This window comes from Pyxicephalus adspersus, chromosome 4, assembly GCF_032062135.1.
Source record: "Pyxicephalus adspersus chromosome 4, UCB_Pads_2.0, whole genome shotgun sequence".
NCBI lineage: Eukaryota > Metazoa > Chordata > Amphibia > Anura > Pyxicephalidae > Pyxicephalus > Pyxicephalus adspersus.
In genome coordinates this window covers 131122428-131136982 of record NC_092861.1, presented here as the reverse complement: position 1 = coordinate 131136982, position 14555 = coordinate 131122428, and the positions used below count along the sequence as shown (strand labels likewise).

The 14555-nt window shown below is 37.6% G+C and overlaps 1 protein-coding gene across 1 annotated transcript in view; it reads left to right on the top strand.

The window, feature by feature from the left end:
- PLCB1 (phospholipase C beta 1) overlaps positions 1-14555 on the top strand; it is a gene marked incomplete in the record, with an annotated part of 348446 nt that overhangs the window by 312553 nt on the left and 21338 nt on the right. The window contains 1 exon segment of the mRNA XM_072409642.1: positions 1742-1828. Within this exon segment, the coding sequence (XP_072265743.1) occupies positions 1742-1828 (87 nt within the window).

Below are 14555 nucleotides of genomic sequence, written 5' to 3'. Positions count from 1 at the left end.
AGATTGGCAAGTCCGCATTAGATTTTCATATGTTGGTTCCCATTATCTCCCATAAAATTCCCTTCTCGATACCAAATGAGTTTCACCCATCTTCTTATACATCTTTGTTAGCTATTCAGATTTAAATAATCATTATAGCCTTTTACTGTTTTTAGAGATTACTGCACATCTCTTTATAATCACATAATCAGGTCAGGAAGGTCTACACCCTCAATGCTCAAAGGCTAAATATGCTAAAAATTAGTGAGCAAGCATGTCAGCCTGTAGTCCACAGCGGGAGCACACACCCCGGTAAAAACCCTACTTCTGAATAGACACACATAAGGGAAGTGTTATTATCCTTGCAGGCACTAACTAAATAAATCAGTAGGTATTTTCTGTTTTTGGGTTCTGATGACTTGTGTCCATCATGTTGAGTCCTGCCAGTGCTGATCCAGCCCAAAATGTTGTTAGGTTTACATAGAATACTGGTGAGCCCTATGTTGGCACTAGCGGTTTAGATACACTACCCAAGTACCCACCAGTTGAAGGGTTCTTTCTTATCAACAATTACCAAACACTTGTTTGGTAGTTTTAGCTTTTGGTTGAATGACCCTTTGTGTTTAGCTTTCATTAAAGTACACTCATCTAAGTGGGAGTTTGTTCTTTTTTCCACTGTGCCCAAGTCAAGTACAGATTTAAACATTTGAATCACTCAGTTTGTTGTTGTCACTCAATGAACCCTTAAAGGTTTGTATGCCAATCTGACTTATCAGTCTTTTCAAACCCATACACATCTAGCTTTAGACTTCTAACAGTTTTCATTTCAATGAGACCAATCTACTTACAGTCCAGTAGCCCAGTATCTGTAACCTCCAAAGTGTTGTACCAGTGCTATCCCTTTCATTACATCATGCCATCCAATAGAAAAATTCATGTAAACAGAATATATACAACTATTTCATTATAGTCATTATGAATAGTATTATTGGTATTATTAATTATTATTGGTATGATTTCATTATGAATGACAAAACTTAAAAACAAAAGAAAATATATTGCAGCTTACCATATATAGTGGCTACATTGGTTTTCTTTTTCAGGCCTTTTTCAGATATTTACCCGGTGCCAGTATCACACCTCCTGACATGGGGTGACAACGCTCACTTACTGTACTGTATTTATGGTGTTGATATCTTAGGACAAATGCATTGGGATTGCATACCTACACCTCTTTTCACATCCATTACATGGAGGAAATGTGATTTGTATTTTTCGGAGGAGATAGAGCTGGTAATGCATGAAATAAGATTGCAGAGTGCACAGGTTATGTGGTTCATTCCCCACAGTTTTACGACACCAAGAAAAGAAACACTGTAGAAACCTTCATGGTTGGTACTGTCGTTCTGGTACTGCTTTCTTGTATTATCACTGGCACATCACACGTCTTCATAGGGAATAGTTCAATCACATGAGATGTTTTGGAGCAAGCCCTTTCTCAGACAACAATGTCAAGATTACTGGGGCTGCTTAATGCCCTGAAATTCACTATAGTCTTATTTGGCTGAATAAACTACTCAGATGAGAAGAGTTGGGCTGCTGGTAAAAGTGTAAGCAAACTGCCGGATTCTGGAAAAAGGGAGTAAAAAAGTGAGGTTTATCGTTGAGGTTTCCATACACTTTACATGTGCAATATTTTATCCTACTTTTTCTTATATATATATATATATAAGCCTCATTCACTTTATTTTTTTTATTTCAGTTAGAAGATGCTCAAAGCAAAAGACAGGAGAAGCTAATAGAAAAACACAAGGAGATCCGTCAGCAGATTCTGGATGAAAAGCCCAAGGTAATGTGTCCTGTTTCTTCAGCTGTTCTATGGTATATATTTAGCTTGAAGTGGACAGAATGTAAAATATGCATCTTTTCAGAGCTAAATGCACTTCAGCATTCCTAAGTATCCATTGATAAAAATAACTCCAAACAATGCGTTCTTTGTATCCATTGTGCTGAGCCAACAAGATATGTGAACTACATAGGAAGTGTTTTCATCCCATGATCTTTGTGTGCCAGTCTGGTGGATGTATATCGTCTCTGAATATTGACCCAGTTAAACCAGAAATAAATTTATGTTAGAGGTGGTTTTGTTCGTCTCAGACCCTGCAGGTGTTTTTTAGACTTTATCCAAAATTCAAATTTTTGAGTTTGGATACACTTTAAAGCTACTGCGTCTACTAAATGCAAATGCCCAATCTTGTACAATAGTTACCAGGGGCTCAACAGTAATTTGGATACAAGTGTTTTTGTAGTTTAGTAACCCAGAACAACCCGTTGTTTGGTGGTATCTGATCTCTTAAAATGTATTCTGATTGATATGGAGTTCCTTTTTATTACATAAGCTACCTTCGTGAACGTGTGGACTGCATATAAAGATGTAAAGCCTTTGCGAAGTGAGTTGATTATGAATGAAGAGGAGAAATCACTTAATAAAAGCTTATAAAAACTTTTTAAAATAGAAGCCTATAAAAGATATACAGTTAGATATTTAGTATTCTTTTACTGTGGTTCTTAACTGTACTTGCTAACTAGACATAAGCCATTTGGCCTGGTTTGAGATTTGGATTGGGCCTGTTTTTGGATACAAGATATTCCTTAAAATTTTAGTATGATATACAGTTGATCCATTCTGGTTTTGTTTCTTTTATAACAAATGTTTGGACACCTTCCTCCATTGCCATCTTTCCCATACATCAGGGATTCAGGCTAGTATCACTTTACTAGGGGCAATCAAAGGCAAAAAATACACCCCCGCCCCCACCACCACCACCATTTTATTAACACTAGCCTGAATGCCTTTATGTTTCGGTAAACAAGCTCTTCTACAGCACCCATTCACCTTTTTTATAGCTCACAGGTCTCTGGAGAAATGTATAATTTCTCCTAGTAAAAACCAACAAGAGGGCACTGCCCAGATTCTGGCATCCTATCAAGATGTCCAGTATTGCCTCATAGGATTCAGGTGGGAGAATTGATTGTACTTCAGTTTTTAGAAAGTAGAGTGGTAGTTTGAAGCTCTTGTGGTGCCTATATTTTATTTCAACTGTCTCATTTTAAAGTTTCTCAATATTAGAGGCTTAGAATAAAGATGTCAAAATTAACTAGCACCTTCCATGATTTTAACTACCAAGTGCAAAGGTCAGTAAAAAATAGACTTGCTTTTTATTTATTAATATTGATATGTCTAGGTTTTGCTTGGAGACTTACCCTTCCAGACTCAAAACAAAATATTTTTGTTGGATTTCAAAATTTCATTTTAAGTTTCTAGCAGCTGGTGTTATTGTTACTTATTTTTCCTCTGTAATGATTCTGATATTGACTGGATAGAGCAGGAGTCCCTAAACTTTCTTAAACAAAGGCCAATTTACTTATCTTTGGCCCATAGGAGGGCTAGAGCGTGGCCAGGGAGGAACAAAACGCCCCAATGTCATTGGTCATTAGAATTAAACAATGCCCCAGGGATAAGGGTAAATAAAAAACTAGCATTGTTCTTCCTGGAAGGAGCAATAAAGTCCCATCATTGGCGTTGGTAAAGAAATAGTGGGAGAAACTTGGCACCATCATAGTGGCCAGGGAGGAACAAAACGCCCCAATGTCATTGGTCATTAGAATTAAACAATGCCCCAGGGATAAGGGTAAAAAAAAAAAACTAGCATTGTTCTTCCTGGAAGGAGCAATAAAGTCCCATCATTGGCATTGGTAAAGAAATAGTGGGAGAAACTTGGCACCATCAGTGGTGACATTGGGAGGAAAAGTGCCCCATGGATATTGCCAGTGGTAGCAGCATAGTCTTAAGACTAGTTATTATTTATTATTATTAATATTATTATTAATATTCTATTATTTAACAGGATTTATATAGCACCAACTTATTACACAGCACTGTACAATAAATAGGGGTAGCAAATGACAGACAAATACAGACAGTGACACAGGAGGACGAGAGGACCCTGCCCCGACGAGCTAACTGTTAAAGGCATACAGAAAGCCACACCTGTCCTATGGCTTCAATTTGGGAACCAGAGTTCATTTTTTGGGGGGACTGGGGTTATTTGTCTCTTTTATATATATATTTTAAATATATATATATTAAATATATATATATATATATATATATATATATATATATACTGATACTGTTACTGTTACCCTTTCAGCATTTTTTGCTTTAATTCTGTCTTCTATGCCGAGTGCCATTGCTGAGCTATTTGGTAGTTCCCCATACCAAAGGAAAAGTCTTTGTGACTTTGCTTCTATGTTTAAAAAGCACACTGCCATTTAAGACCTCCTCCCATGAAAATACTTGTTATTTAATCCACAGTCTATAGTGGTTTTTGATGTAATGACCAGAAACAAGTATGTGGATTAGGATTCTTTCTATCTGCTCTGTATGCTTTTTTGATTCTGCAAGTATCATCGCTACAAAGAGCCAGGCATCAAGCATTTTTACAATGATTAGCAATGGTATTCATATTTCTTTCAGGACATGTTTCCTTACTAGCTATCATGCACTATCATGCACTATCATGAACTATCATGCACCAATGTATGGTGCAGTGTTTTTACATACACTCCTAAATTTCAAGGGTGTTAGAGAACTAATTTTCATATTAACTGCTCTCTTGCTGGAAAATAACTAAAATGTTATATTTCATTCCATTCATCTGCTCTTCATTAAATTTCAATTTTGTTCTGCAAATAAACTAGAGTACTTCTTTAAAGTAAGTAGTAAAAAAAACTATTTGACCTAGCTAATATCATTCCCTTCCTCACATTATTTTCAATTATGTCTTCTGACATATGACTGGGGAGGCACAGACTATATTGTGTCTGTTGCTGTGATCTATGGCCAGAGCTACTCTGCTGTGTTAAACCAAATGAACTCTTTTTCAGTCAGCGGAAATTTATATTAAGGAATCGTCCTCTATAAAATCAGAGGAATGGCTCTGAACAGAGGGCAATGTGCTGTGCCTAGAATTGCTCGAACTCCTGGTTTTATATACTAACAATAGTATGTCTGGGTAAATATAATATATATGTATATGTGTGTATTGGGTAATGCAGAATAACACATCACATGTTTGGTGGAAGCTTTGTTTCTTCTGCATTCATAAGCAGTTAATAAAATAATGCACACAATATTTGTTTTAACCTTCTCTATTATACTGTAGAAGAAGGAAAGTAAGAAGTGAGTTTCCGCAGAAAGAAGGGTAGGAACCCTTGTTATAATAGCTTAGAGATTATAGCGTAAAGTAATTGCGAGAATACTTTGTGCTATTAGTGACTAGAAATAAAACCAAGAATTATCCGAAACAGACCTTTGTAATAAATGAAGGGTGCTTGAAATAACAACCACAGATGGTTCTGTGTAGAGTTTAGTGCCTTGAGGTGGGGACCCTGCATAGCCCCGAAAAATACAGAATCCTTTATTTTGGGGTGCTGGTAACTTTGTATTTTATTTTCATGGAAACCAGCCCACATCTGTTGTAGTAATAAAACCTTTTACCTGACATCACTGTGTATTTACTTTACCCTTTGTAAGTCTTGCAAGCCACAAGGGCATATAGCATGAACTAATGCGAATGGTAATTATTTAAAGTCGCAAGATTATAAGTCAGTACTTTCTCCATGGTAAAAACGTTGAGTAAGACTGGTCTTTATAAATAAATGTGACCCTTTTCCACATACATACACAGAAAGTTAGGTGGATACGCTGCCTTTAAACAATTGTTGTTCTCAAAATATAAAGCATTGTTGATATTCAGTTTTTTTCCCAGAGCAGGATGAGGAAAGCTTATATTGTATGAATTGAGATTTTTTTTTGCTGGCTCTGTAGTCTGTGTAGCCTTTTCCATACACTTAGTTTCTGGCTTGGATACTGGAAACGGGGGGAACAGCAGCACAAGAACACAGGAAATGTCATTTGTTGGCCTCCGTTTCCCATTATTACAAATATAATCTGTGACTTGGTAAGCCAACCTGTACACAGAAGTGGCACAGACTTCTAACAAGTAAGGAATTCTAAGAAATAGAAAAGCACATCTACAATATTCCCCACCCCTAACATTGACTGACCTAGTTTGCAAAAAAAACCTAAATTTCCAAACTATTTTTCAGATATTTGCCTTATATTGCACCAGCAGTGTTAAAATTGAACTGACAATAACATTTTCACCTAGTTTTGCATGTATTGTAAACATCTACTATTATATATGTCCAGGTTTATTAAGCTATTCTCTTAAGCCTCCAATTTCCTTTGCTGACATTCTAGAATGAATCTTTCGGCTGTTAGGAATGGTACCATGTCAAGGGCTCAGGTTATATCCTGCAAGGTTTTCTGAAAAGAATCTATAACCTAATCACATTATTACATAGTGAATCTGATTAAGGTCTATGCAGTAGGAAATTAGATGGAAAGGACTATCATCTGGGAAATTAGAAGGCTGGAGGTATTAAGGTAATGTAGTACATATGATACTACATGAGTCCCATCTGTTATGGTTTCTTGTTAAGCTTCTTTTAGGATAGCCATACTACAATGCAAACCAAATTCAATAATTACCAGGAATGACTAGGCAAACACGTGACCATTCATGGTCTTCCCATAGAGCAATGACAAGCGCTTCCCATTACACTGCACAACAACAATTTTGCTACTGGGAATACCACGTGATTTACATGATATTGAGTGTGCTGATTCCAAATCTGAACTCAGAATTTGCCTATCACGTACAGATTTTAGGGTATAGGCCTGCTATAACTGTTTAAATGGTCGGTAATTGGGTAATGTATTTTTACATAGGAACATTATAACAATTGCAGCTACCACTATGCCTGCTGCCCCCTCAGCAGAATCACGCCCCCTGGTGACATGCATGTTCCAGCGGCAGCTGGGCATGTCTGGGCAAGTCAGTGAGCTGATGTCAGAAATAGGTAAATAAGGCGAGACCAAGGGGCTTGTCTCTAGTGGAAAACCATCTTATTGGATAGTACAGCTAGGCCATAGTGAGTCTGTTCTGAGCTAAAGATGAGTAGGCGCAGGTGTGTTATTAAACCGGACAATTTGCTTACAAGAGATTTGCTTACAAGTATTAATTTGGATGTGAAATTGGAGATCAGGTGTGTTACGTTGGCCTAACACAATGGTTGAATGGGAAAAAGAATAAAATGCATTTTGCTGTGCCTATGGTTTGGTGTAAGCCAAAAGACTATCACTCGAACAGGTACTTCTGTATGAGTAAAATTGCTGGGTTTTCGAAGATTGTATATCTGTTCTGAAGTCAGTGCCACATGATGCAGATAATCTAGTTCCAGTCCTTCCTACAACTGTTGTTACTGACAGTGACATGTTGGATGAGGAACAGGAGGATGATGTCGATGTTAACCCCCTAGCGGTAATCCTGAGTGTGATTCGGGTTGGCTTTTACATGCAAAAAGCGGTAATCCGGAGTCACACTCGGGGTAACTTTAGAAGCCCCCCTTACCTTTGCCTCACGCTCCAGCGGTGATCGGATGGTCCCGCTGTGATGCCGGGGAGCCGGTCCATCAGGGGGCGTGGCCGGACGGGAAATTTAAAAGCAGATTACTGAGTAATCTCCTTTTAATACCACCCGGGTCCCGGCCACGCCGCTGCTCGCATCAGCAGTGAGATACGAAGCACAATGCAGGATTTCTCCATTGTGCTTCACATCTCACTGCAGATGTGAGCAGCATTAGCAAATTTCGGGGGTGGTCACGTTATGAACCCCAATGTGAAGAGGGTAACCCGCATTTTCCAAGCCAATCAGATTTAGATGATTTAGTAAGGGACCTGTCTTTGTCACAAGAGAAGTCTGAACTGTTAGTCTCCAGATTAAAGGAGAGGAATTTGCTACAAAAAGGAACAACAACTTCACATTTTCATGATCGGCACACAAAGTTTGCAGGTTATGACAAGCTGGAAAACGATATTTGCTTCTGTACTGACATAAGTGGTCTGATGATGGAGTTAGTTGAGATTGTTCATAGACTCGGGCAAATCAAGTTTGAAAGCTGTATTGCTGCATAAAGGTAACGATAAACCTTCTGTTCCTCTTGCTCATGCCAAGGGAATGAAAGAGACATACGAATCCATGGAGGTCATTTTGAAATTGATTAACTATTCAGAACACAAGTGGAAAGTTTGTGGTGACTTGAAGGTTGTGGCACTCCTTCTTGGCCTGCAATTGGGATATATTCAAAATATATGTGCTTTCTGTGCCTGTGGAACAGCCATGATGACAGCAACCATTACAAATAAATGGCCACCCAGACCTGAACACACTGTTGGCCAGTACAACAGGAAGCATAAATCACTCATTAATCCACAGAAAGTTTACCTTCCGCCACTTCATATTAAACTTGGATTAATGAAAAACTTTGTTGTTGGTACAATGGATCGTGATGGTATGGGTTTTCAGTATCTGAAGGACAAGTTTGGAAAAGTTATAACAGATGCTAAACTGAAAGCAGATCCCCAAATCCGCAATTTGATGTGTGATGCAACATTCAGGGACAAACTCAAACCACTTCAACTTGCTGCTTTTGGATTTATCTGTGCTTGTTGCACAAAACTTTCTGGGCAACCAGTGAGCTGAAAACCATACTGAACTTGTGAACAACATGCTAACAGCATACCATCAACTTGGCTGCTGAAAGTGACTTAAAATTAATTTCCTATATTCCCATCTGGACTTTCCACAAAATTTGGGTGATGTGAGTGATAAACAAGGGGAGAGGTTCCACTAGGACATTTCTGTTCTGGAAACAAGATATCAAGGCAGGTGCAATCCCAACATGATGGGCGACTACTGCTGGTTTCTGCAATGGGAGACAGTGGAGAGCCACAAACGCAAAAGCAAGTGCCTGAAACACTTCTGAAGTGTTCATCTGTGTTGAACAAGGACTCAGGTGAACTATGTGTAATCGTATAAATTGCATAATTGTACAAATTGCATAAATCTATGTTTTTGTAATGTCATGAAACTATGAGGCAAAAGTTAGTTATGTATAGAGATTACATAGTAGCTAATCACATCCATTTGTGTAAATAACTTAAGATCCTAATGTCCTAGGCAGAATCGGATTTGGATTTAGCTCACTTGATTTAGTATAGGACACCTTGTTCCGACCAAGTAGCAGACAATATTTAATTTTTTCTGATGCAGTGTAATAAGTAATAACAACCAAGTATTTTTATGTAGCAATAATTTCAGTTCAGAGGTGGTTTCATTTGCTTTTTGTGTATTAAAGCTATATCAGAGCTGTAGATTACTAAATGTCTGAATGCTTGCCAGTTAAAATTTTTGTGGAGGATAACTTGAAAGTTCAATATCTGCTCATCAATCTCTAAAATGTGTATGGCTCAAGGAATAAGTAATTACAAATACAATTAAAACTAAATAATGTATAGGCATGTTGTCTTTGTGGTGCTCTAACAAATAAGTGCATGTTATTTTTTAGCAAAGGGGCACACAAAGAGAGAATATCTGAACAATCCCCTCCATCCACCCCTTTCCGTTTTGAATCAACCCCCCACAGATAAGATGCAATGCCAACACATCGCCATTCATGTAAGGATGTAACAAGCTCAATTTTTGTTTCAAATAACAGAACCATTATATGTATTGGTAGTTTGCTGCAAGCTAGTTGCACTGTAGTACCTACTCTCCTGGTTGCATCTATGCTTTTGGATCTTTGGCATATGGTAGGATATATACGTTGGGCATTTTAATCCTTTTGTATTTGTATTGCTTTAATGAGGAGAGAGAGTTAGAGATACAAATGCCCACCAAATCTGTCCTAGGCACATAGGGCCTGATTTATTAGGAGTTCTCCAAGAATGGAGAAGATACATTTTGATCAGTGAAGCTGGATGATCCAGCAAACCTAGAATGGTTTTCTTAACAGTGATTTCCTATGTGTTAGCAAATGTTTTCAATCCTGAACCAGATTGATTCCAGGTTTGCTGGATTACCCAGGTTCACCGATGAAAGTGTTTATTCTCCAGTCATGAAATTTGTTAATAAATCAGACACATAGCAATGTGAGTCTCCAAACCTCAATTTAGTGCAACATGTGTTTGCCTTTTTCAGGTTTTTTGATATTAGTTGACTTTTGTAGAGCAACCAAGGTCAGTCCTGTAAGAGCAGTCAGAGTTTAGATCTATGATTCTGTTAGAGCACCAATAAACTGTTTCTTAAATTGCAACACGTCTTTCTCTCTCTGGACAATTTTAGAACATTGTCCCTTTAAGAGCAGCCAAGAGGGAACCCCGTTTGCAATATCAAACAACTTCTACAGCTATTTATGGACATTTTTTAGCATAAAGGATTTAATTCAGGATTCTCCCTACTAGTACCCAACAGAAGCAATCAATACATTGATCTTGCAGAAAAACCTGCAGAGCACTGAAAAGGAAAAGAAAGCTCAAGCTTGTTACAGCCTAGATAGAAAACAAAATTACAAAATTACCAAGGAATATTCTAGCTAAAGACAGGATCCCTGCATTTCTTTATAATGCATGATTAGTAAGTGAGTAATCATGGTCACCAAGTTCAGGTTGGAGTACCTAAAGCCAACCCGAAGAAATGGGGATATGGGCTGGTGTTACCAACGGGTCAGCTCCTTACCGGCTAAATTGGAAAGCTTCAGCCATCCCCCAATCCCTTAGAAGAAATACACCACCACAGCTTAGCCTTTTTCAAGCAACTTTACAACTTATCTGTCACAGTTAGGATCGATGCACAAATTACACATTTCTACACTTGAGACTGATCTATGTTCTTTCTGCATTGCTCTTCTCTGTTCCTAAGTACCAATCTACTGAATGTAAGGTGAGTTCCCATAGATGGCAGTTGGGGAGGTAGAAGCACTGCAGAAGTGACAGCAAAACTGCTTCGGTGAGGCCCAATTTAAAACACTGGGACTTTTTTGTTATGGAATGTAACCCACTAGATTCTAATACAATACCTCACAACTATAGGCACCTACATTCTAAGAAATTATTGATTTTGGTTTGTTCTGCAGATAAAATAATTGGTTCCTTCATATTTGCCTATAACATAAGTCAGTTTATTTTACTTCTGGTTTGCTGCCAAAGGCCAGGCAAACCCAAGTGCCCACAGCAGTTTCCCACTATTGAAGGTAAAGTTAAAATAACGCAGCCAAAGGAAAGGAAACTGAGCAAGGAACAAACAAAAAAGGTTCCATGTTGCTTTGTGGTTAGTTCAGCACTTTGCTCCCCAGTGCACACACTATTATTTTTCAAAGAATCTTGATACTAATCCCCCACCCTTTCCCTGCTTGTTATTAGAATAGCTGCTGTGCTTTGATTGTTTCCACAGCGAGAGCTATTGCATTGCAGATTTCTTCCAGAAAAATAATAAATCTTTTCCTTATATGTAAGAGGAGACTTGGCTTAGGTCAGTAAGTGAGCTGTTTTTTTTTTCCAAGCTGACTATACAACATGTTTTTTTATGCATGTGATTGTTTTGAATCAATGCCTTTATGGAAAAATTGCTTTAACCCTTTCCCTGGCACAACATGTCACTTTTACATTTTTTCTCAATGTTTCAAAATAAGTTAGCCAGTATAATTCAATTCTTAGTTCACTTAAAGCCGAATGTTGGTTTTATTCTCCTTGGTATCCCACCCAACTGAGACTATGTACAAAAGTCAGATGATTCTTGCCCAATACGAATGGTTCAGTTTAGAATCCAACATGTGTACAGCTGTCACTCAATGTCATTCATAGATCCATCTTGACGGATTAATGAACGAGGGGTGCATGGGTGAAGAATATTGTAGGTATTTTTCCATGGTATAGCAACAGTAGGGTAGTTACCAATGGCCATATTTGTTCAAGCTAACCAGAGCTTACTTTATATACTTAGAGCCCACCCGAAATTCAACTAAATGATATTTACTTATCAAAACCAGTACCAGGAACATGTAACTTTATTCTTTTCCACCCACAGTTCAGACCTTTGGTCCCTGGCAGTTCCTGAGCACAGTCTGTTGGAGTGGGGGAAATACTTTTTTTGTTACTCTGGTGAGAAAAGGGGCAGCATAATAAAGCAGGAAAGGCAAATAGCAATGCAGGGCCTTGGTTATCTCTCATTGCCAAATACTGGTTCACTTTAGGAAACATTGGTTTAATAATGAACTATAGCTGTAGGCTGAAGCTTTAAGTTGGGAGAATTGACAATATGCAAACACTAAATATATTATTTGTCTGTAGCCTCCTTGAAAACCTTAAAAATTGTGAATGATTTCTCAAAATACATATCCATAGTATACTTAAATTTTAATATTAAAGAATTCTTGTAACCTGTTAAAAAACAATGCCAACCTAATTTTACTGCTTATCTGCTAGATCCAATTATTGTTATACAAACATTTGTCAGCCTGTCTTAGTGGATCACAAATAAACCATGTAAAAAATATTGAAAGCAATTTAATGCATTTTCATGAAACCAATAAATCTGGTTTATTTGAGGTTAGTTTATTTGTTGCAAAAAATATTGTTACTAAGGCAATGCTATTTTTAGAAAAGTACAGAGAGCTTTGAAGAGTAAAGCTGTAGAAAAAAATAAAATAACACAAGGCATCATAACCTTCACAACCCTTAAAGCTGCCCCATTGCCGTCCAAATTGACCATCCATTGCAGGTTACCCAGTATTTCAAATATTTCTATTTTCCTATAGGAACCTAACGTTTTTATTAATTATTATTGTTAATAATAATAATAATAATAAACTGTATTTATATAATTCCAACATAGCGCCTAATCTCATTCTCATTCAACCAACTCTTACCCCCTTTCTCTTGTGGTCCGCAACCTTCTTCTGTCTTAATCTCTGAACTTTCTGGTTCTCACTGAAACTTGGATTTCCTCCTCTGACTCTGCCTCTGCCTCTGCTGTTGCACTCTCCTATGAAGGCCTGAAGTTTACATTTACCCCCGGACCTGGCAACAGAGTAGGTGGTGGTGTGGGTCACATTCTCTCTCCTAATAGTACAAAGAGAGTCTTCCCTACCCCACCCCCTATCATTTTCACCTAATTTATTCTAGTGCATTCCATTTATCTTTTCTCCCTCTAACCCCTCATTGTTAATTGTTAAACCACCCCAAAACTGGAGAAGATGGACTATCATGGGGGAACCTGGGTGATCCAGCAAACCTTGAACAGGTTCTCCCCTTACAGTCTATTTTCTCTAGCCTTGGAGAGCTTTTAAAAATCTGCTAAAAAGTGGATGAGTAGCTCTTTTAAAAAGCCTGATGTGTCATTTAACCCAGAAAATCTTCTAGTGAAAAGTACTATGAAGCACATCTCCAAAATGAAGGTGATTAATAAAGTCTGAGTTTATTTTGTTTTTTAAGACATTTTCATTTTCAAGTTTGAAATTCCACCCTAAAACCCAAATGACCCGAGCCAGTACTATACTAAGAGACATACAGTAGCTATAAATGAACCACTGAGAAGTATTGGTAACAAACTTTGGATATTATCAGATCACTGAAACGTGGCACCTAACATCATCAGTGGAGCACAAATAATATCCAGTATATAAAAAACTTTAGAAGATTATCAAAGACTGCTAACATACTTCTGTGGTGGTCATAGTTTAAAGACATGCTACAAGCTGGGTTGAAGAATGGATATTTTCTGAAAGAGGCTGTTAGAGACTATCAATGTGCAATTGCACCCCGGTTCTGTTTGTTACAGGTTCGGCAAAGTTTTTTGGACAATCACCTCAAGCAGCTTGCAAGACAAGCAGTAGGCTTAGCAGTTAGTTCTTAAAATGGAAACCACTTAAAAATGAATTGCCTTTGAACAACACAGTATTTTGAAAAAAGTTATGACCAGAGTACTTTAAGATTTTCACACAAACTCAAGTTTGGGCAAACTTGAGCCTCATTCCTTGTAGAGACTATGGACATGCTACATGAAACTTGTAAAAATTGCTACCGTGGCAGCTCCTCTACAACTGGCTGCTAGGGCCCAGGAGTGACACAAAAACTACCAAAGGGCTAATGCTGTAAGTTGGGCACCAGTGGTGTCAGGTTTAATTTGACAGCAAATATTTTTGTGTTTATCAAAGAAAGAGACAGTCAGCTGCAGAAAATCAATGCTGGGATAAATAACGATTGATGCAAGCAATATTTTATCTTATGTCTGAAATAAACCTTCAGTTATGGCTATGCAGAAACTTTTTCTTGACAGGTTTAGCAAGGTTTAGCTTCTACTTACTTCAGATGTTAATTACAAAAATGCTTTAAAAAAAAATCGTCTATATTAAAATGAAGGATTTTTCAGGTTGGCCTATTGCTTATGAGAAGCATTTCAGATCCAGACTAAACTGAAAAGCATTTTGCATAGCAATATATTTCTAATCGCCTTTACACAACATTGCCCAGTGCTTCATTTAAAAATGAGTTACTTTATGTAAAGAGAAAATGGGAAATAAAAGTACTGTGTGACCTACTTTTTAAGGCT